This window comes from Trichosurus vulpecula, chromosome 2, assembly GCF_011100635.1.
Source record: "Trichosurus vulpecula isolate mTriVul1 chromosome 2, mTriVul1.pri, whole genome shotgun sequence".
NCBI classification, from domain to species: domain Eukaryota; kingdom Metazoa; phylum Chordata; class Mammalia; order Diprotodontia; family Phalangeridae; genus Trichosurus; species Trichosurus vulpecula.
Genome location: NC_050574.1, coordinates 391,713,562 through 391,738,570, shown reverse-complemented (window position 1 = coordinate 391,738,570; position 25,009 = coordinate 391,713,562). Strand labels below are relative to the sequence as shown.

The 25,009-nt window shown below is 36.2% G+C and overlaps 1 protein-coding gene across 1 annotated transcript in view; it reads right to left on the bottom strand.

Moving 5' to 3' along the window:
- The window catches only part of GABRA5 (gamma-aminobutyric acid type A receptor subunit alpha5), a 113,820-nt gene that overhangs the window by 16,257 nt on the left and 72,554 nt on the right, over positions 1–25,009 (bottom strand). Inside the window, exons 6-7 of the mRNA XM_036747731.1 lie at positions 22,633–22,715; positions 3,426–3,569 (exon numbers count right to left, since the gene is read on the bottom strand). Of these exons, the coding sequence (XP_036603626.1) occupies positions 3,426–3,569; positions 22,633–22,715 (227 nt within the window). The remainder of the gene's footprint in view (positions 1–3,425; positions 3,570–22,632; positions 22,716–25,009) is intronic.

The following is a 25,009-nucleotide window of genomic DNA, read 5'->3' as shown; positions in this document are numbered from 1 at the left end:
AGCCAATGAGATCTGGGTTGTATACGTGTGCTTATATTATCATAGAATCTTTGAATACTGTAGTTCAAATTCCTCAGCTTAATGACAAGATAGGTGAGGCATCTTCCTGATTCTAGGGTCAGCACTCTATCTCCTACGTCATTTTGCCAAGAGTATCCAATTCAAATCCCTACTTTGCCACTTATTGACTGTGTAACCTTGGGTAAATTATTTAAATTCTTAAAGTCTCTTCCATTTTAAAATCTCTGTTCTTTCACTGAAATCCCTCTCTGATGTTTTCTAATAGAAATTGCTTAGTTACTTAAATTTAATTTTGAAGGCAGTCTTAAAGCTTCAAATCCCACAGCTGGCGGAACCATAACTAACACCCTTATCCCCTATTTCAAAACTCAGTCCCTGTCCCAGGATACTCTGCTTCCACCTTTCTGATACATTCGAGAGAAAAAAATAATAAAAGATTAATCTGGTTAAGCTTGTTAAAAAGAGGTCGTGTAGGTACAGGTTGTGAAGTTATGTGATTGTACAGGAGAGATAGAGGGTCATAGGGTTGGGAGTAGAAAGAGTAAAAGATAATTAAAAGTGTGTGTTTGGAAGATGGATGGGGTAATGCACTTGATATAGTATCACTAATATTGAGAAGTGATGTAGAAGGGCTAAAATCACCTTGCCATTTAAAAAAAATAGTTGCTTACATTATGTCATTTCCTCATGTCTGATGAAAATATATTTCTTTGTTTTTTTTTCTCACCTTCAAGCTAATATATTCATCAAATAATGAAACTGCTACTACAGGTTTACTCATACTTCCCTAGACTGCCTAACAAACAGGTTCTTGTTGGTAGGTGACCTACAGACTGGAAACAAAAGTGTTATTTCATCCATGGACACAAAAGGAGTGTACACATTTTGGTCATTCATCTTTAAAAATCAAGCCTCTGTTCTAAATATAAGACTGTACCCATCATTCAGTTCCTTTTTTCCTCCCCTTCTCCTTTCAAAGTAGAGGAGTGGAAGTATAAAAAAAATGGGGGATATGGCCTGAACCTGTGACTTCACTGATATAGGGAATTCCCAGGTGAGGAAAATCTCTCTACCAGAGCAGATTGGCAGCTTCCCTTGAACTAAAAATAATAGTAAGAGTTATAGTCTCAGATGACTTTTCCAGGGTCATACAGGTAGTATGTTCAGAGGAAAGACTTGAACCCATGTCTTCTAGGCTAGCTCTCTATCCAGTGTGGGCTCTGTCACCAATACGAACTGCCATTCTGTGGTCCGATTAAGATTTGTCAAGCACTTCGTGTACATTATTTCATTTGAATCTTAGAACTATTCTGTCAAGTAGGCCTTATTTTCCAGATGAGGAAAATAAGAAGTTAAGTGCCTTGTTGCTAAGTCACACATCTAATAAGTGCTGGAGGTAGGATCTGAATATGACTCTTCCTTATTCTAGGAATCTCCGATCTCCTATGTCGTGCTGCCTAAGAGTACACAACTCAAATCCTTGCTTTGTCACTAATTAACTGTGTGACTATGGGTAAATCACTTAAACCTCTTGGACTTCAGTTTCTTCATCTTAAAAATGAGGGGCTTGGACCAAATGATCTCTAAAGTCCTTTCCATTTTAAAATCTCTGTTCCTTCACCTGAAAGTCCCCTCGGGTGGTTTCTAATGGAAATTGCTTAGGTACTTGGATTTAATTTTAAAGGCAGTCTCAAAGACACTACTGTTCAGTGACCAGGAAGGCTGTGTTTGGTCACAAATGATTGGAAATTTTAGAGAATTCATGACCTTTTACCTTGTGTTGAACCCCATTCTCTTTTGTTATAAGCTCATGCCTACTATGATTAACAACTCTGTCAGCCACTTACACCTTGTTGTTGTTTTCCAAATGGAGCAGGTAACAACTTTCCTTCCATAAATCTTGCCCCATCCTCCTAATAATGTTCCCATTCCTATTGATGGCACCATCACCAGATACCCAGGATGGAAGGCTCAGAATCACTCTTGAATTTTTGCCTCTTACCACTTTCCCTGATTATTCAACCATTGCCAAATTCTGTCAATTTCACCTCTGCAGACATGTCTTATATTGGTCCCTTTCTGCCCACTTTCATAGCCACAGTGCTATGTCAGGTCCACATAACCTTCTCCTTGGACTATTATAATACCATCTTTTTAAAAAAGCAAAAGTTTTATTAGAAATAACTATAAACAGAAATATAAAGAATAATCATTGCTCAAAATCATTTCCATCTGAATTGATTTCAATACAAATATATTCATTTTTTCCAGTTCCTCCCCTTATGTCAACATGCTGATTCTTGGTTCATTCATTCTTACTCACTTTCTCTAATATTCTCTTAACTAATCCTATGTCTCTAGTATCTTCCTTCTACAAATCAAATTTCACACAACTACAAAAATAAATAAATAATTTTTTTTTCTAAACCACAAGTAAGATCAAAGCAGTTCCCTATTAAAAATCTTCATGGGCTCCCCATTTTCATCAGGATAAAATAGTAGCTCATTAGCTAGGCATTCAACGTGTCCCATAACATGTTTCCAGGTTACCTTTCCAAACTTTTTCCATAGCAATCACTTTCTTTTTTTAAATAAAACATCCAAATGGATCCACTTATAATTCGGTCTTGTCCTATGCACTCAGCCTCAGGTACCTCTGTGAATACCATCCTCATGCCATATCACCCCTTAACAAGCCTTCTAGGGTACCCTCTCCTTTATAAAGTATTCCTTGATCTTCTAGATGAAATAAATCTTTCCCTTTCTAAAACCCTTGTAGCACACTGACTCTTCCTCAACTCTTAACAAACAAACAGCTCACTGGGCCATATATGACTAACCCCACATTCTTCCTGACAAAGCAGGGCTATCCCTCTCCTCACCATTAAATACCAGTTGGTATGCAACTATTCACATTCCCGACTGATGTTTCATTGTTTCTTGTGATCCTGCTATACGTGGTACCTTGGTTTCCTTCTGAAGGCCAGTGCATTCTTGCTGGACAATAATCCATGGCTAAGAATGCTCCTATATCTAGCTTCTCTATTTTCAGTAGCTTGGTTTTGTCCAACAAATCAATGCCATGCAATTCAACCATAAGTTTTGAAGACTTTCTCCTGACATCCTCCATTAAAAACAAAAATGAACTCTGAAAACTAATAAGTCAGGAATATTTCCTAGGACTAAGCAGACTACTGAGTACATGTGTCAGTCTGTATGTTTTAAGAATAATTGTGAGTCTATGAGCCATATTCTCTTGCAATGATTCCATATGTTTGCACTCTATTTCTATTATAAAGGAATGTAGATCTTATGAGAAGGGCAGATCCTATAAGAAGGACTGAAAAGTGTTGTGATATTTTACCTTGGAACTAATTTAAATGCAAATAGTACTTTTCTCATACCTGTGCTGGTACTGATGTTTTCTGTTCCCACAGTTTGCCCCATCAGATGATACTGGTTTAGGCGGGATCCATCTTCTGCTACCACCACAGATTTAGCAGTGCCATTGGTCCAGATGTAAATCACTTCAGAATTAGGGTATGCATCTGGAAATAATAGTCAAAAGTGACAGTTTAAAAGATAATTTAATTTCCTGTTGGGCAGAGCCTAGGGTATTTTAGCAACAAATAAGAATAACGATATGAGTCATCAGGTCTAGTTCTGAAGTTATTAGGTCAAAGCCCTGTGATTTAATAAATGTGTAGAGTAGTCAGAATGGACCAGATGCCGATCTATAATCCTTCAGTATCCTTATAGTTTAGAAAGATTAGAGTACTCAGAAACCAGTGCTTTATGATGACCTTATAAAGATATTATCATGGTGTTTATTCATTTATTTATCCATCCATCTATCCATCCATCCATCCATCTATCCATCCATCCATCCATCTATATCTATCTATCTATATCTATATATATATACACATATTATATATACATAATATAGGCATATATCAGTACAATTAGGTTGACTTATAAAAATACTTTAGAGGTTGGCATCTTCCATTCTAATTTCAGGTTCTTTGTGTCACTTTTGGGTAATCATTTGGCTTCCTTGTTATTCGCAGAATCATGAAATCAGACAATGTTAGATTTGAAAGTGACTTTAGTGATCATCTGATCTAATCCTTGATCCTTTTTACAGATGAAGAAACTGAGGCCTAAAGAATAGCAGCCCATGGTCATATAGATTGTATGCAGCAGAGTTAAGATTTTAATCCAAGCCTTCTGACTTCAAGTTTAGGGCTCTTTATACTTCATTTGTGAATAGAAATAAGAATGTACCACATGAGCTAGATTCTGAATTAACATAAGGGTTGCTATGAAAACACCTTCAATAACTCTAGAATAAAGCCATTATACTGTTTCTATGTATCATGGAACCTCCTATATACAAATTGAAAAGGACCAAACACTCTCCAGATATGTGACATTCCAAAGGAATATTTTGGGACCTGCCTCTTATATGAGATCTAGGCTGTCAATGTCTTAAAAATGTAATGATTTTCAGTTGTGCAAGCTGACATTGCAACTTCTGCTGAAGGTATATGGCTAAAAGGTGGGAAACCTTCTTCTCTGACAGAGAAAATTCCTTTGTGCAAAATAACTGCTTTTGCAAAATGGCCTGGTTACTCAAGATAGGCAGGAACCATATAAATGAGGTTGCAGGGCAGAAAAAAATGTAGAAATTTCATTGTTTAGTGAATGTCCCTACATTAAACCTTACAGTGTATTAAGGATTTAAGAGCACTAATGTGAGACTGCTATACTCCCACTAAACCATTTTGTTCTTGGGTAGGACAAATTGTAACCTAAAACGGTATGCATTTACATTTTCTAAAACATAACTGGTACTTCAGACCTAGAGGTAAATAGGGGGATGTACTCAAGGGGGTGGTGTGATAAAGCAGTGTTATAGAAGCCCCTGAGGAACAAGCCTGGTTAATGAGCTAAAGAAATCTGACAACTTTAGAGCTCCACTCAAAGGCACAAACTGTGACTTTGCTTCTGAGGAGAATGGAAAGTACACAGTGCCACATGCTTTTAAAAAAAATTATGATGATAATACCAATTATCTTTGTTAAGAGGTTTGTGAACCCAGGAGACTTTTGTCACTTCCAATTGAATTTTTTTAATGAAATCGTGGTGGTCTAATGTTATTTTGGTAGGGTAGAGGTCATGCCTTTGAATGTTGCTTTTGCCGACACATTATAGAGGCTCAAAAACTTTTCAGAGATGATTGTTAAAATGGTCACCGGTAAATTGTTCTTCCCATAAAGGTTTTTTTTTGTAAAGCAAACAGAAAAATACGAAAGTACAAAAGGGCTTTTACAAGCTTGTTTGCCAGGTTGTCAGGGTTCATTTTTAGAGATGATTAATAGTGTTCTAAGAAGGTTATACCATTATCAACAATACATCTAGGTCAGTACTAGAGAATTTTTTTCTAGGATTTTTATTTTGCTTTTAGATAGATACTCTATCCAAATGGCATTAGGGTTGATTGACTCAATTGGTTGGATTATGATGTTAATGAGGAAGTTAGCATCACATGAAAAATTATGTTCCCCGACTACATAATGTACCCTGATTCTTAGCCAGCCATCTTTGAGTACATACCAGTCACAAGGAAGCCCAGGTAATAGTGTGAACATTCCAAAAAAAAATGATACCTAATGCATGGACTGCTTAAAATGAAAGGAAATCAATAAACTGTTTTCCAATATGTTATATTGTCTCTTCCCCCATTAGAATGTGAGCTCCTTGAAGGGAAGAACTCTTTCCCCTGCCTCGTTATTATATGTCCAGTGATTACTACAGTGCATGGCTCATAATAAGTACTTAATAAAGGCAATAATAATAGGTAGCATTCACATACTACTATAAGTAAAGCATTTCACAAATACTTTTATCCTCCCAACAACCCTGGGAGAGATGTGCTAATAAGTGACTGAGGCCAGATTCAAATTCAAGTTTTCCTAATTCCAAAACGAATACATAATCCATTGTGCCACCTAGCTGCCTGTTGGAACCAACTAGTGTTGATACTATATGTCTTCCAATCATGGGAGATAATAATAATACAAAGATAAACATTAAAAGTAACTACAATGGAATGATACAAGCTATGCATAGTTATGCTGCATCACATTCCCAGTGGTGACTTGCACATGCCAAGTCACTGAGGGTATTCTAGGTGGTCTATTTGATAAAGACCTGGAACTGGACTCAGAAATGCTTGAGTCTAAATCCTACCCTGAACATTAGCTTTGCGACCTTGAGAAGTCATTAACATTTATCTGCCTCCATTTCCTCATCTGTAAAATGGGAATAATGTTAGCATATACCAAACAGGACTGTTGTGAGGAACAGAGATAATATTTGGAAAGCTCTTTGCAACACTTTGATTAATCACCATCATCATACATGGCTGGAAAAGAGGGTCACTCAGTCATCCAGCAAGACTGAAAGACAATAAGTGAACAGCCTAATTACTAAAATAATGCTACCTAGACAATAAAATATCCTGATGGAGACCTTGAATGACTTGGAAAGAGAAGGACAATACTCATAAAGGTTAAGAACTCATGGAGGGATTGTTTTCTACAGAGTTAAAGGGAGCAAGCACACCCAGAGACACAACTACAGAGCTATCTAAGTATCACAATATTAAGGAGAAGGCATTTTTAACTTGACTGGTAAGGCCCTCATTCATCAATAACAAGGCTATTTTGAAGCATTGATTGGAATGATGTTTAATAATGGTTAAATTAATTCAACATAAACATCCATGTCACATTGATCTTGAGTATTTCATTTTATTTTTACCATATTCGGGGAAAAGGTACTTGAAAACAAATGATATCTTAACTATTGTTGCTTATCTGAGGATACAGAGAATAATAGTGTCATGAATGCCTCAGTACAATGCCAGGAACATTACTTGATTATTAAAATTGAAGTTGCTGCAAGATTTTTTTTCTATTTTACTAAGATAGGATGTCTCAATATCACAGATTTCTGACAAATGCGCTTCTTTATCAAGCAAAGTTGGTTCCCCTTTTATCTAAGAATATCATAGGTAATTTTCCCTTTATTTTTTTAATTGAACACATTATTTCATTGGTATACAAAAGCATCTTCCAGTGCTGACTGCTACCAGCTCTTTTATTCCTCAAGTATTGCCTGAGGCACCGAGAGGTCAAATTACTTTTTCCAGGTCACATAGTGTATTAGCAAGCACCCTGGCACACCAAGGATGGCCTGCTAGGACAGGTCCTTTAATCTACTTTTCAAAAGAAAGGCAACTTTTAAAGGGGTCAACAATCTTACTTTAATTACAGATAAGTAGAACATACAAGCAGAGAAAATAGCACAGAGATCAACAGACAGGGCTCCAACTGTCTGAACAAAGTAATACAACCACATACATACACCAGCAGACCCAGAGAGCACTAACATCTGAGTAGCGGGGGGAGGGGGAGCTCTTAAAAATGGCTACTCAGAGAACTGTCCAGGGAATCAAAAGGTCCTTCTCATGAGGGAACCCCCAAAGCAAAATCTCACCTCAGGAGATATATATACATATATATATATATATATATATATATATATATATATATATATATATATATACATATATATACATATATATATGTGTATATATATATACATATATATATGTATATATATATATATACACATACACACACACACACACACACACACACACACACACACACACTTTAGGCTGATAGGCTCAGAGCCAGAAGGCATCACAAGCCAGGTTGACTCTATGCCTAATTAGCTTAATATCAAAAGATGTGAAAGTTTTCCTGCAAGCAAGCTTACCCAAAGACAAGTTCCTCTTAGACAAGTTCCCCCCCCAATGGACTCTACATGACTCAGGATGTATTACAGATGTGAGCTGAGCTAGAACTGAAAGCAGCAAGACATCCATGGTGGAACACATGTGGTTACATAGGCCTATTAATGGACAGGGAAGATCTTCATATTCCATTAACATTACATACAGCCAGCATGAGTCAGAGGCAGAATTTGAAACCTGACCTTCCTGATTCTGAGGCCAACTCCCTATCTGCTATACCAGCCTGCCTCTGAGAGTGTCTGAAAACCAGGGCCCTCAGTACAAATTATTAATCCTTAAGGGGTTCAGTAGCTTTATTTCTTTGCCTTGGATCCTGCTAGATTTTCTGGTTTCACAATCATCAGTGTAATTTCTTTGTGAAATGTCACGAGGGATAGCTTGGCAAGTCAGATATAAAATGACACCAGATACTCCTGAACAAGATTTGTGTCCTTTCTACTTCATGTAAATTTTACAGCACTCTGAATAATGTAAGGCAGTGATGTAGAGATATGGATTGTTTCCTGTCCAAAATAAAGGTACCAAATTCTGTCCGAAGACGTTAATAAGAGCTGGGACAGCAGGTGATAATGAAGCCATGCTGCTTCTGCGTGGCTAAAGACAAGCTCCTTCAGCTTTTGGTTTCTTTCCTGACCTGCTGAATCACCCATGTGGTCACGCTTCTGTGACCCTGTCCACCTGCTGTCCTATGTTGTTTCTCTTCCCAGCTCATCTGCTCAATAACATTGACACTCAATAAAACCTATTTTGGAACTCCCCCTGTGAAACAGGCCAATCCTAAATAGCAGTCATTTGTATTCACAGAATGCCTTTCAGCCAGAGACACACTTCCCTACAAATAGGAAAAGCATTAAAGCATTAGGTGCTGCAAAATTCTTCCTCCATTCCTCCGAAAATCAGACAAGGAATCAATCTAACCTGTTGGCAAAAATCTGACTGAACGTGTGGCTTCTACTGGGGTCCCAGAAGGTAAATGAGGGAAAGGAAATAAATTTCAGAGGTGGGAATAGAATTTGAACCCAAAGGCTATAGATCAAAGCTCCTCTCTAGACCTGAGAAGCCACTTTATAGATCTCAGAAACTATTAGGACCTCTAGGGAAAATGCACTCCTTCTGAGACAAATAGTGGTGAATACCATCTTTAATTAAAAGCAAACCATGTGTCTAGGGAACTAAGCACTAAAAATGGAGGAAGTAGGGAAAGAGTGGGTTTTTTACCTTCTGAAAGGCGGTGGAGGTGTGGGGTATAGAAATATCATATATGCCTTTGACCCTGTTTGTCCAACAAAAAAGAAAGCAAGTTTAATGTAAAGGAGAGGGAAAGGGGCATGTAGGGATGCAGAGAATGAAAAAATGAAGCTTTTCATGTGACCAAAAGTTCTTCCCCTATCTATTTTGCTTTCTATAGATGTGTATAGTTACTTTCTCTCTGATTTAACACCTTAAATTACAGCATGAAACATAGATAATCAAAGCAGAACACCACTCCTATTAATCTTCTCTTTGTTGTTATCCACTTGACTGAGTTTGCCCCTGATTCTTCTAGTCTATCAGTTCCCTTTTTGGTTCCCCTGGCCTGCTTCCTACACATCTGCAATTTCAGGACAGTGATTTAAAGGATACTCTTTCTTGAACCCCAAATTTCCTAGTCCCCTCGACCTGTTGGACATGGCTTCCAATCTTCGGCATTGAGTAAATCTCTCCTTCACTTTCTGTATCTCTCTCCCATTCCTGTGATGGAAAAGATTTCTAGACAAAGAATGTAATTGCCACTTAGTTTCATTACAGACTCTACCTAACCTTAGCAGGACCTTCAATGCTGCTCAGAAATCCTTTAATTCATCCCTATTTAACTATTATTATATGTCTCACAGGTGTTCCAAACCCTTTCCATTTCCAAGATGGCAAAGCTACCCCATCCCCATCAATATGAGTCGATGACTTCAGGTCCTTCATGGAGAACATCAAAGCCATTTATTCTCTTTTGAATTTCTTGCATTTCACTGAAATATCGCTTTTCTTCCCTAGCTCTCCTCTCCCCCTTCGGTGTTGCTGAGGATACGTGATGCCCCCTCATCACACTCTCTGTCTCTAATCCTAGCTTCTTCACTTTCTTCCAGGAATTGGAGTTCCTCTTCTTCTGTCTTATAGCTTTAATCATTCCTTCAGTGGCTCTTTCCCCTCAAACAAAGCTTTGCTCAACACTGATATTCTTCAATGGCTGAAGCTTAGCCTCCTACTTCATCGCCAATGATACCAGCCTTGCCTGCCAACAATAAGGCCCCAGGAAGTCATGAAGGGAACTGAGTCTTGAAGCATCCATCACATCAAAATGATTGTTGGAACCTTAGAACTGATTTGTTCTACCAGCTTCTTGCAGCTCAGTAGTTTTCCTGTCTGGTTGCTAGCAAAACCCTCCATTTCGCCTCTGAAGTACCTAAACCCCATTCATGTCACCTTAAACTATCAACGAATGAGTCAAGAACCCATTTCCATGCCATCAATCTAAAACATCTCTGCCCTACCCCATCATAGTTCATCCTCTCCCTTACGGATTCCTTCTTCCACTATCAAGCATGGAAACTTCATTCTATTGTAAAACAAAAAAAAAGCAGCTCCCTCGTGATCCTTAATTTCCTTTTCTCACATGTCTTCCCATTCTTAGAGTTATATCTTTTTCATGAGTAAGATACAACCTTGACCACCCTTACTGCTGCTGGAGATCCTTCTCATTCTCCTTGAATAAAAAGATAAACTAGAATATTTGTTGCCCCGTAGATACACTTCTAGTCCCTTAATCAACAACCTTAATTCAATAACCTCCCTTCCTTTGAATTTCATTTCCACTGAGTTCCATAACCAATTCAGCTCCTGATTTTGTCACAAAGCTAAGTCAAACTCAACTGTCTTATAGTTTAAATATTCCATTTTCTTTCTTCCAAAAAAAACAGGATAGAGGAGGCATTTGGCCTTCTTCTGCCCTGTGGTGTCTCTCAAGCTGTATAGTCTTTCAAATACTATTTGTGAGTCGCTCAGCAATCGTATCTACCAATTGGTTTTTTTTTTCAGTACTGCAGTATATAATTTCCTCTTTGCCTGATGACTTCTCAAACTTAGCATATTCATCACTTTCCCCTGAAACACTCAATTTCGCTATTTCTGTTGATAGAAAATCCTCAGTTTGACTTTTACAATCCTCCATAAGTCTGGTCTCTTCCTATTTATCCAGTCTTATACATTACACTGCTCCAAATGTTCTATAATCCAGTGACCCTGGCCTCCTTGTTATTCCTTTCAAAGGAGACTCCATCTCCCAGTTCCAAGCATTTTCACTGGTTGTCCTCACTGCCTGGAACTCTATCAACCCTCATCTCTACCTCCTATATTCCTTTAACTACTTTCCCACCTTTTGCAGAAAGTGTTTTCCAATCCTCTTTAATTTTAGTGCCTTCCTTCTGAGACCACTACCAATTTTATACACACACACACACACATACATACATACATATAGGCACACATATATATTCATGTGAATACATATGTGTATATGTACAAGCATATAGATACACATGTAAAATAAATATATTTATATTGCAATCATATATACATGCATTTTGTTTTTATAGGATCATCTGCATTTTGTCTCCCTATTAGATTGTAAGCTCCTTGAGAGAAAGGATTTTTTTCCTATTTTTTGTATCCCTAGTACTTAGCACAGTGCCTGGGAAATAATAGCACTTAAAAAATGCTAGTTGCCTACCTGACTGTTAACGATACCACCATTTCAGATTCTCAAGCTTGGAATCCTCTTTTGTCCTCTGAATTTTCACAAATCCTAACCAATCAGTTGCCAAGTTCTTTTAAGTCTGCTCCCTGAATACATCTCAAATCGGGGCCTCCTTTCCAGTAACATTGCTAACTCCTAGTTCAGCCCCTCATCACCTCTAGCATGGATAACCACTATCATCTTACTAATTATGAACTGATCTATTTCCTTGAAAATCAGTCCTTCAAACTGTTACCAAAGTCATCTGACTAATGTGACAGAGAGATGAATTCATTCCCCTGCTCCCTCTCTACAGTGCAGCTGGGTGGTGCAGTAGATAGAGCATAGGTCCTGGAGTCAGGAGGAACTGAGTTCCAACCTGACATCAGAGATTTATTAGCTGTGTGACCCTGGACAAATCACTCAAACCTGTTTTGCCTCAGTTTTCTCATTTGTAAAAGGAGCTGGGGAAGGAAGTGGCAAAGCACTCCAGTATCTCTGCCAAGAAAACCCCAAATAGGGCCAAGAAGAGTCAGACATGACTAAATCACCATAACAAAACAAACTCCATGCTAAAATAAAAATAAAACCAAACAAGCCCCTTTCCTCCCAAAATGATGTCATAGTCTGACTTTCAATATGTTCCACAATCTGGCTCCAACCTCTCTTTTTACCCTTATTTTGTCCTAGTCCTTTTCATTCATTCTAAGATTCAGAAAAATTGAACTGTACATTATCTGATCTCTTATTCTGCCATCTCCTGATTCAGTTACTTACATATATTATTCCCAGTGCCTGGAATGAATCCCTCTCACTTCTCCAACTATTAAAATGCTTGCCTCCCTTCAGTCAGTCTCAGTGTTACAAGGAAGAAATCTGCCATGAAGATTTCTTTCATCAGCCTAACTAGAAATTATCCTTCAATCTTGAATCACCAATACCACTCTACTTGACCTTTTCAATGTACTTATTCATATTCTAATTTGTATTATAGCTATCCCTCTGCACATCTTATTCTTCCCCTCAGTATAATGTCCCTGAGAGCAGCAATAATACAATTTTTCACTTTTCTTTCATCAGATCCTAGCGAGTCCTTTGCACACAGTAAGTGTTTGATTAATGGTTGTATAATTGAACTACTGTCCTATTTCTCTCTATAGAGTGCTCATCATTTGGTGACTCTAATTCTTCATCACTGACTCACTCCTTGGCCATTTCCAATCTGTCTTTGCTGCTCATCACTCTGATGAAAGTACTCCCTGGAAGTGCTCTAATGACCAAAACTTGTCTTAACTTTTTAGCACCCATTCCTTCCTTTAAAACTCTCTATTCTCCTTTAGCTTCTACAACACCATACCGCCTGATTCTTCTAGACTTTAATGCTACTTCTCTCAATTTTTTTGGAGGGGAGAAGGCAGGACAATTGGGGTTAAGTGACTTGTGCAAGGTCACACAGTTAGTAAGGGTGTCAAGTGTCTGAAGTTAGATTTGAACTCAGGTCCTCCTGACTCCAGGGCTGGTGTTCTACTCACTGCACCACCTAGCTGCCCCTCTGAATTCTTTTAATGATTCCTCTTTCCACTATAATACCATTACTTTAGGCATTCTCTTAAATTTCTGTCCACCCTCATAGTCAAGGAAATGTTGGTATTGTACAAGAGAAAAGGAAAAAAGATTGGGTTCTTCTCCCCAAAAGGTATAAATGAAAAAGGAAGAAATCAACTTTTTTTACAACATTCATGAAACCAATGATAGAAATAATGTGTTTTTCATGTAATTGATACAATATTAAAATACGTGTTTTAATTTTTTCCCCAGTACTCTGTATTTTGGAAAGGCATATTCAAATACTTTTTAAAAAGTAATGACCCAGGGGGAGTGAAGGGAAGGAGAGAAAATTTGGAACTCAAAATCTTGTAGAAGTGAACGTTGAAAACAAAAAAACAAATAAAACTTTAAAAAATAAAATATACAAAAAGACATTTGCTAGAAACAAAAGTTAAGAACCTATTGCCTTACATGGTATGGAGGAAATCAGCCTTAGAAGGATGACATTCTTTTGTAATATTAAATTTTGAAAACATTATAGCAAATAACTGATGGCAAGCAAATTATGAGAAGTCATCTAAAGGTGATGCTTCTCAAAGGTTTGCTCAGTTTTACACACATTATCTTGCTTGACACCAGTGAGGCTTCTTAGGAATCTCATCCACAAACAGATTTCTAAAAGACATGCCAGAACTTGAACACCTGGGCAAGTACTTAATCAGTAGCTAAATGTTACATGGTGCTCTATAAATGATAGAAATGCTAAAGCTCTGAACGACTTGAGGATTTTGTTACTAAAGAGGACAAAAAGAGTTTGTGAAGATGAGGACAAGATGAATACCAAGTAAGGGACAAGATTCCTCCTTGGCGCAGATGAATTATGATTAAAATTCTCCTGGGTAATATAAGAATCTCTTCTCTAGAGCATTAAATGGTGCTTGGTCTCTTTCCATACAAAACTAAGTGCTCTTGTTAGCATATTACAAGTAGTCTGACATAGGCTACAAATATTTACACTTTCTTTAATATTAAATTCAGTTTGGGGACTCTAGGCATAATTTTTAGCCAATTAAAATAATATTACATTTGTAATGGTCAAAAATACACAGTAACACTATGAAATGGATCCATATTCATTATGTATATGCCACAATTGAAGTTGACTGTCATTTTAAATTAATATATCATCCTAAGGCAGGGGTGGGGAACCTATGGCCTTGAGGCCACATGTGGCCCTCTAGGTCCTCAAGTGTGGCCCTTTGACTGAATCCAAACTTCAAAGAACAAATGTCCTTAATAAAAGGATTTGTTCTGTAAAACTTGGACTCAGTGAAAAGGCCATATCTGAGGACCTAGAAGGCCATGGTGTGGCCTTGAAGCCACAGGTTCCCCACCCTTGTGAGATATCCTAGCTTTGTTGAGCCCCTTGAATTGTAGGTTTTCTTGTCATATAAAAGTACTGAAGATCAATTTATACCAGGTAACAGGAATTGCTATGAAAGTTTTTCTGAAGTTCTTTCTAACTTCCCATGAAAAGCACATTGTCTTGTTCCTTCTTTCAGAATCTGAATCCTACATCTTTAAACTTTAAGCAACTAATTGGTAGTACATTCCACAGTCTCAATAGGAGGTGGGTAGATTAAATGGACCTCCAGATATTGAAAAGCATGTATTCCCCTTGTTTTGCTGACACTCTTGCCAAAAGAGCTATCTGTACAAATTCTAGGAAGAGTTTGACAAAAACTGTTCTTTCCTTTTTTCAATGATGGACTCTGTGTGGTAATGCAGTCACATTTATCCAGAGCCTTCTCTTGGGCCATTATAAATGTCAAACATGTTTCTGCCATGAGGTATTATATGGCAGGTATTATATATTATATAACTTATGAACTTTGCTAAAAAGTGATTCTATAATATATCTTCTAAGAAAGTGCTAAAATTTAATATTGAATTAGATGATTTAATATTTTCACCAAAAATCTGATTCCAGGTGTGAAATTTAAAAAAAAAATTAGCAATTATGGATAATGTTGATTTTCTTTTAATGCCTCTGCAATTTCATAAAGTGTCTTTCTTTTATAGGAAGCAGAAGAAGTGAGAGATTTTATTAAGATATGTGTTTAGGCTGTGATAAGTGTAAGGAGTACATTGATAATCTGTTCATGGCATTATATTTTGTTTACTTCAGGGGAGAAATTTTTCATAAGAATTCCAAGATGCTGGTTAAGTGATATCCAATTTTTCAACATGTCCCAAGACAAACATTTAAAGTGCTAGTCTTCTCAGGTTCTATGATGGAGGATACATTCAGTTACTTATCAACTGCACTTGAACATGGAGTTATGCTGCCCATATTTTTCCACATTAATAGGATATGATTCTAGAATCCAGAAGAGCTATTTTGTTGGGTATTGGTTAACAGGAAAAGGAAAAGCATTTTATCAATATTATTTCCCCTGTAGCTGCAGAAACTACTTGAGAAATCATTGTATTACCAACTTTGGGATCTCAAAATATAACATATACAAATGAACTCAACGTGATACCATGGGGGGAAAAGGTTGGATTTGGAGTGAGAAGTCCTGAGATTCCATCTTAGTTTCGCTACTTACTATATATGTGACTCTTAGTGGTCCATTCTTAATCTTTCTAGGTCTGAATTTCCTCATCTATATAATAAAGAGATTGGAGTAAATAATCTCTAACCACTGACCACTTTGTTTCCCACCCAAGAAACTTCATCCTCTGACTGCAGGCATTTTGACTCTCTGTCTCCCCATGCCAAGAACTTTCTCCTTCCTAAGCTCTACATTTTGGCTTTCTTTGTTTCCGACAAGTGCCAACTAAAATCCTGCCTTCTCTAAGAAGTCTTTCCTGATCCCCAGGCCTGTTCTAAGGCTCAAATGTGATGGTGGATTTAAGTACTTTTTTTAAAACCTTAAAGCACTATATGTGACGATGATGATGATGATAATGATGATTAAACGCTCATCACTAGCCCTCCAGGCTGGTGATGTTTTCATTCCCTGAACCTCCTGCTGAATTCAATGTTTATAGAACAAAACAAGCTCTGGTAAATGTTGAACAACCCAGCAATCTAGGAACAAAAATAGCTGCACATGCGGGTGCACACACACACACACACACACACACACACACACACACACACTAGCACACTTTTAAGTCTAATCTGCATTATTAACCATTTCTGAAGTGTAGACAATCAACATGACAATAAATCCAGCTCTGATTTAGAGCACTACCAATTTTTGAGGTGTAAATGCTCACATTGAAAATTTAACAATCTCTCTTAGAGCTGGCCTCCTGATCTGCCTTAATGCAATCCCTTCGCTTTGTTGATTATCTCCAATTTAACCTGCATTGTACATAGTTGTTTTCACAGTTGCCTCTCTCATTAGACTGTGAGCTCCTCAAGAGCAAGGAATGTCTTTTGCCTTTTCTTTTGTATGCCTGATGCTTAGCCCAGTGCTTGGCATTAAATAAATGCTAAATGAATGCTTATTCACTGACTTCTAGCTCTAAGTCTCTGAACTCAAAGATTAGAAAACAATATTGTACCATAGGTCTCCCTAATGCATGTACATGATTCCACTTCTACAGAAAAGAGGAGTTTATTTGAATTTTCTCACCCCTAAGTGAACTTGAACTTATATAAAGATTTAGGGTGATAATATTCTTGGAATCAACTGAGTACAGGCACCATACTAATAAAATTAATGACATTTATGTTTAGAAATGCCAATATCTAAATCAAATCAACACCTAAAAAGTCAATTTAAATATTAAATAAAAGGAAATGTGGCAGAAAATTTGAAACAAAATACATAGCTTTGTCTCCATTGAATATAAGATATGAAGGGAAATAGAAGTAAATTCTTATTTTGTTTTGATTCATGAAAAGTGGTAATACGCAGACACGGTGGTACAAATGAGACAATATGACAATGATATGAATCATATTATAAAAGAGGATACCTAATATTAATGCCTAGTGTAACAGTGAGTGCCTTTGCATATGAAAGTAGCCATATAAAACTGGAGTGTACGGATGGAAGAATATAAATCTCAGTTTTTCACAGATAAAATCTTCTAACCACTTCTATGATTTTCCTTGTTGGTAAGCATTTCCTGGGATATATTGCTATTGGCATAATCAGAGATATCTCTGAGTTAGCAGGAGCTCTGTGTGGGGAGAAGGCAACTTGACCACAAGACATAGAACCTGGGATCACAGAACAGGCATTAGAGTAGAATTCAGAAGAAGGAAATTTTTAAAGAGATATAAGCCTAGACTTCAACACATTCAACACTTGCCCCAGTAATATAGAAGGCAAAAATCATGCTACTTTTAAAAAATGGAAGAAAAAAGTGGTACAGGATACTTCACATCCATTCCAAAAGACAGGATTTAAAATTGTTGTGACTATTCAAATTTCATAGTACTTCTATGGGCAAAAACAAGAGACATGCACATACTGTCATTTATGGGTAATCTACAAAGTTGCTATGCAAAAATTCAATGAATGTTACCCTAGCTCTGGTTTAACTGACAATAAAATTAGGGTTCATAATTGGGGTAAACTGAAAACTGAAAAAACTGGATCATTTTATTTTAAAATAATTGCTTTCCATTATATTTCTGTGCATTTAATATACTTAAACACTTTATTCTGTGAAGGGTTCCACAGGCTTCACCATACTGTAAAACGTGTCCCTGACACGAAAAAAAATGGTGAAGAGCCCCTGTACTAGAATAGAATGAGTCAGTCTAGAATTTAGTAATATGAGGACACTTAGTAAGATCTTTTAAAACAAATTGAGGCATTTTGGTTTAAGACATAGGTGGCACAGTGGATAGAACACTGGGGTTGGAGTCAGGAGAACCTGAGTTCAAATCTGGCCTCAGATACTTATTAGTTATGGGATGCTGAGCAAGTCATTGAACCCTGGATGCCTCAGTTTCCTCATCTGTAAAATGAGTTAAAGAAGGAAATGGTGAACCACTCCAGTATCTTTGCCAAGAAAACTACAAATGGTATCACAAAGAGTCAGACATGACTGAATAACAATATATATATGTATATATACATATATATATGCATATATATTTTCTAAAATTATTATTTGCTTCAGTCAAGTTGTTAGCAGATACTATTAGATAGCTATAGAATTGTGCAGAGGATTTCAGGAATTTATTGTTTCAATTATTAAAACAAGAGACGTATATTTCAACACTGGAATCCACATTCTGAGTAAGAGATCTGTATGTTAAAATAGCCACACAGTCCCCTTAGATTATTTTTAAGATTAATCTGTTGGCCAAGCAATTTTCACTTGATTTCAGAAATTAAGTTTTGAGGAAGAAAAAAAAGTCTTATCTCTATATCCATCTTAAACAGCAGTTTATTAAATCCACCATACACAATATGGGTACTCATATTTTCCTCTACTTTGTGACCAATATATACAAAGGTTATGTATCATATCTAGTAGAGTTCAGTAGGATTGTGTAGCAAGGATATGTTACAGAGGGATTCTGGTGTTGTAATGTTAATGCAATTTGAAAATCTTCCCTGCCCCTTAATATGCCCATGTGACCTGCTTTGAACCTGAGTCACATTGAAGCCTGAGTCATGAGCCTGGGTCATGAGGGTTGTGATGCCCTCTGACCCTGAAGAAGAGTATATATACTCTGAGGTTAGCATTTTTGCTTTGGGGCTCACTCACTGGAAGAGTATTCACATGATTTAGCCAGATGAGACTCTGGGTAGCCACTAAGGAGCCCCCAGCTTTGAAAAACACAGATATTGGTACTTCTCTCTCTGGCAACTATGTATGCATTACTATGGACAGACAGTTAGAAGCCCTGTCTGCTGATTTGTGTTGTTTGCTCTGTTTATATAATTTCTGCTTGTGATTTATGTTTGCATTTTCTCTGAAGTTCAGGGTGGTGACTTTTCCCCCGAACTAAGCGAATTATATACATACATACATACATACATATATACATACATACATACATATATACACATATATATACATATATATGTGTGTGAGAGATATGTTTATATATAATATATATATACATAGATATGTTTGATTAAAGAAAGATTGTTGACTGCTTTAAAGTCACTTTTCTTTAGAAAAGCAGATCAAAGAACCTGTGCTAGTAGCCCTCCTGTGTGCTGGTGTTGTTGGTCTTGCACCCCGACAGCAGCTGCAAGTAGCATTGTTGTTACAGGTGTAGAAAGAAGAAACCTGGCCTGGGAGGAAGGAGGACTTCCTCTTGTGCTGCTACTACTTTGTGGAATGCTCACATGGCTCTTTCCCTCAGCTGCCTAATCTGTAGAATAAAAGGGTTGGACTAGTTGATTTCTCAAGTAATTTCTAAATAGAAAACTTATTTAATAATCATATAATTGATTAGGGTTAGTATTTAGTTTTTCATAAACAAAATGAAAATTGCATTTATCATTCTGTTTTTCTTAAATGTTTAAAATGGTTATCTTTAGATGGTGAATGGAACAAAGGAAGAGATACCGCATTTAAAGAAAACTTTCACTTTCAAATCAATTTCCTTTTATTGAATATCAAATAGATATTGCATATCATGAAAGTGATATACCTAATTCTAGTTTAAATGAATTTGAAGTTTTCTAAAATATGGCAAAAAAAACTGACAAGTGGTTAAATACATTCACTGATATCATGGAGGGAGCTTCGGGTTTGGCATCAGGACATATAGGATATATTCCTAGTTGTAGTGATGACTTACTTTATGATTTGAGAGTCTACAAAAATGCAGTAATTTGACTCTAGGGAATTATTTAACAATGATAACAGAACTATTTGGAAGTAATATTTATTTTGAATAGTAGTATATTTTTCTACCGCATTGTAATTTTAATTATATTTAAAATGTGCTCTACAATTCTTATAAGAAATTTCCCATTGACCTGTATATTAAGATAAGCTCATTAAGAATAAAAAAGAAATTTTGGGGTCCATTGAAAAAACTGAGTTACATTTGAGTGAATTACTTTGGAAAGCTTTGTAAGTGGTAATATTTTAAAGCTTTATTAGGTAAGTGAATATAGACCTTTCCAAGGTTTGAACATAGAAAATAAGGATAGACTTGCCATATGAAAGAGGAGTTAAAGCAATGAGTCTTATGGAGTATCAGTCTTTATAATCATATGATATAACATAAGTTATTGAGACATCAGAGAACTACTTATGGGATATCCCTGATTTATTACAAAATAAGAAGATAAGTACATTATTATCCCCTAGTTGCTTCTTTATACATGGAATATTAAAGCATGGTGTGTCAGAAATACTCATAGATGAAGATTGAGGGGAGATGAGAGTTCAAATCCCATCTCTGATACATAACTATCTGATGATGGGCAAGTCATTTAATTTCTCTGTACTTTAGTTTCCTTATCTGGAAAACAGGAAAAAAAATACCTTATATTACTTATATCAAAGTCATTCTAAAGATCCAATGAGGTCATATATGTAAGGCACTTTGCAAACCTTAGAGTTCCTATGGGAAAATAAGTTATTAGTATTACTATTATAATTATAATATTTATAATTAATCATTCCCACCTGATGTAAAGTTATGACTATTTCCAAATGAGGGGAAGTTTTCCAATAATGTGGCAATGAGACTAAACTACAGACAGCCTTAGAGTAGGGGAAAAGGTTGCCTTAGAGATGACATTAGTTAGAAAAAAAGGAAGCCTTCCCTGATCCCTCTCTAGGTGAAGAAAGTTTTTCTTCCTCAAATCTTCCCACTGAATTGTATTGGGACCTATATTTTACACATATCTCACTCATCTCATTATAAAATTATTTTTGAAGTTTCCTTCCCATTCGATTTAAGCAGGTTATGTTTTACATAAATATTTTTTTCCTGGTTTTGCACATAGTATACTCTGACAAGACTCTACTTAGGTGCACCTTCTTCATGAAGTATGTTCCTAGATAGAAGTGTTTTTTTCCTTTTACAAATCATCTTACCGAACTTTGTCTGGCTGTTTCCTTTGCCTCCCATTCTCTTAACCTTATTTTATACTTGTAGACACATCCCTACCCTATGCATTTTCTCCTTCCCCCATCCCTGGCAGAATATAAACTCTTGATGGAATGATAAACACAACAACAAAACCTTTGTATTCCTCATGAATGTCAGTGTGGTATAGTGGTTGGAAAGTGGGCCTTGGAGTCAGGAAGATGTGGGTTCAAGCCTTTCCTCTCTTCCCCATAGTGTCTGAGTGACCTTCGATAAATCACTTAACTTCTCAGTGTCCCAGGGCCTCACTAAAGCTATGAACGGACAAGAAAATATCAATCTTGGTTGATAAGAGTTTCCTCATAGAGAAAGTCCTAATAGCAATAAAATCATATACGTAGTTCCTCTCCCTGTCCCTTATGTGCGGTAGAGTCCTTCGTATATAATAGACATTTGTTATTTTAATTAATGGAGCAATCTTTTCATCCCCTTCCCTGCACCTACAATGATGATTCGCATATACTGAGTAATTGAAAAATATTGGTTTACATTGAATAGGTGTCTAAATTTGAGAGATGTCTATTTTGGTTCAACTCTAGGAGTTGATCCTAAAAATATATACTAGTTCCTAGGTCTTCCTGATTATTGGAAACACAAGGCAAGCAAAGACAATCCCAAGAGTAGCCTAGAGTTTTTAATTAAAAGTAAGGTGGACCAGATTTGGTCCCTGAAGTTTCTGAGGTTAGCTCACTCAATGTCCAAGCCTACATAACAGTAAAGATAACAGTAACAACAAAAACAAAACTAAATTCCCAAGAGGTGCTTATATTGTACTGAAATGAATAAGAGGTGACTTCTGGATTCTAAGAGACGTCACAAGGCTGCTCCAAATTATTGGAGACCTCTCACTGGTTTAGTATGAAAACATTAAAAAGCAACATGGTGTAATGGAAAGAACACTGAATTTATAATCTGAAGACCGGGGTCCAGGTCTCAGTTCTGTTATTCATCACATCTGAATTTGAACTGGACATTTAACCAGTTGTCTTCTGTGACGTGAGGATGATCTCCCCCACCTACCTTTTTAGGTTATTATAACATAGGGTTGTATGAAAGTATTTTGTCAAAGTACTAGGCAGATTTAAATTACACTACCTTGCACATTAAAGACACTCAGTCAAATGTCTTTTGCATGAATAAATAAGACTGCTAATATGTGAAGGGCAAGGTAAGAGTAAGCAAAAATATTTGCTGGAGGGTGTTCTTATTCATGGGCCACCATATTTAGGGGAAAAAAAAGTCCACCTAAAGGATCTAGGATGCTCGCTGAAATTATAGCCATAGTTCTTACTTGCAAAAAGAACTTACAACTTCCAAATTTCAGAGGACAAGCATGTGCATCCATTGGGAAGTCTTCAAGTTGCATGGGACACTCAGCAGAGATGGTCAATCTAAAAAACAAAAAAGGGTGGGGGAAGGGAAAAACTATTTGATTACCAGATAATGTTTAGGAATTGTTGTCTCTGAGTTTTACAGTGCTCTAATTAATGTTAACTGTCTTCACTCATTTGCAACTTCTACAATAATATTAACCAAAATTTTCCAAATGCAGTGGTGGTAATGCCTCATGTACTTGGTAGTGTGGTGAAACTGACGAATTAGGATCAGAAGAGCTGATTTGCACTTGCATTATCAACTAACTATGTGACTTTGGCCATGTTGCTTCACCTTAGTAACCTTATCTGTAAAATGGGATTATAATAATCATACTTCATACATTTTCTCTAGTTGTACCCCCGCCTCTATATCATTTCCTCCTTGGGGCTTCTCTGAATTCCTTCAAGATCCAGCTCAAATTCTACATTGTGCAGGAGGCCTTTCCTATGCCCCCTTAATGCTAGTGCCTTCCCTCTAATATCACTAATCAATACTTTATATAATTTGTTTGTACATAGGTTCTTGCATGGTGCCTAATGACTAAGCTCCTTGACAAAAGAGATTGTTTTTGTATTTCTTTATACATCCAGTATTTAGCATTATGCTTATCAAATGTTTATTGACTTGACACTATCTCAGTATTGTTGGAAGGATTAAATGAGATTATCTATATTAACTTGTGAAATGTTGTATGAATCCTCAGTTGTTTATAAAGTAATTTATGATATCTTTACTGCTTTTCCAACCATACCACCATCAAAATTAGTTAAGATACTTTGTTTGGAAAGGGATGAAGATATATGTTTGTATTTTTAAAATGGAAAATATATCATATGCATATGATGTTTTCAATTATAAATAGATACATATATACATATTAAAATACAAAAGCCAGATTAATTTTTAAAATAACTTTTAGTGCTAATTTTAGTTTTTAAATCATCTACATTTCCCAGTATGTCATACCCCTTTCCCATCTTAAAATGTGATCTCTTATAATAAAGAAAAAAACATTCCAGCAAAATTAATCAGTATATCAAAAAAGTCTCACATTAAATACAATATATCACACCCTTAGACCAGCACCCCATAAATCTACAGTGAAAGGTGGAGATGTCCTCTTCTGTCTCTTCTTTGGACCCAAACTTAATCATTATAATTGTATAACATTTAGTTTTGATTTTCCTATTTTTAAAAATTATATTATAATTTTGGCATATATTTATTTCCTGGTTACATTTGCTGTACTTTGGAGCAGTTCATATGTCTGCCCATCCTTTATGTATGCCTCACATTCATTGTTTCTTACCACACAATTAATATTAATGTATTACAATCTATTTAGACATCCTACAGTTGATTGACATCTGCCTTAGTTCCTGTTATAAAAATGTTAGTGCATATGGGCCCTTTCGTTTAATCACTGATTTGCTTAGGATACATGCCTAACAGTGGTATCTGTGGGTCAACAGGTACATATATTTTAGTCACTTTGTCAGAATAATTCCAAATTCCTTCCCAGAATGGTTGGACCCACTCACAGCTCTACCAATTATACACTTGTGTTCCTATCTTTACACAGCCCCTCTCACCTTAATTATTCCCATATTCATTATCTTGTCAATTTTCTAGGACTATGGATATGTTTCAAGATTATTTTGATTTGTATTAATAATATCATTAGTGCTTTGGAACACTTTATCTCATAATTATCAGCATTTTGCAAATTTTTTGAGAATTGTTCATAATCCATGACTACTTTTCTGTTGGGGAATGACTCTTGGTTTTGGTTTCACATTTTTCCATTTGTTGCCTATATATTTGGATAGCAGAACCTTATCATATATGATCGACAAAGGTCAAATTTCCACCTGCTCTTTTGATTCTTCCTTAAAAATTTTCTTGCCCCTTCTTAACGCCAAATTCTGTGCTGGGGTAGGCCATATTCCAGCTAATTTCCAGTGTTGTTAAGAGTTACTAATATAAATTTGCATTATATAATTCCTCCATGCAGTTCTATATATGGAAACTGATTCTACTTCTTAAAAATTAGTAAATTGTTTTATGAGTTTCTTAAAATTTCCTTTGGTTAGTCTTCAAAAGCAAAACAAAATTAAATGCAATAAGTTTACAGTGGAAGTTTTGAATTTAAATAGACAGTAGAATTCTAATAGTAGCATAAGTTTTGCCACAGGGTAGATTCTCAAATTGCTTATTCCAAATTAGATGCTTATGTCTAAATATGAATACGCTGTATATGTGCCAAATGAGCAATTTACTGTTGACATAAAACCTTTGATATTTGCAT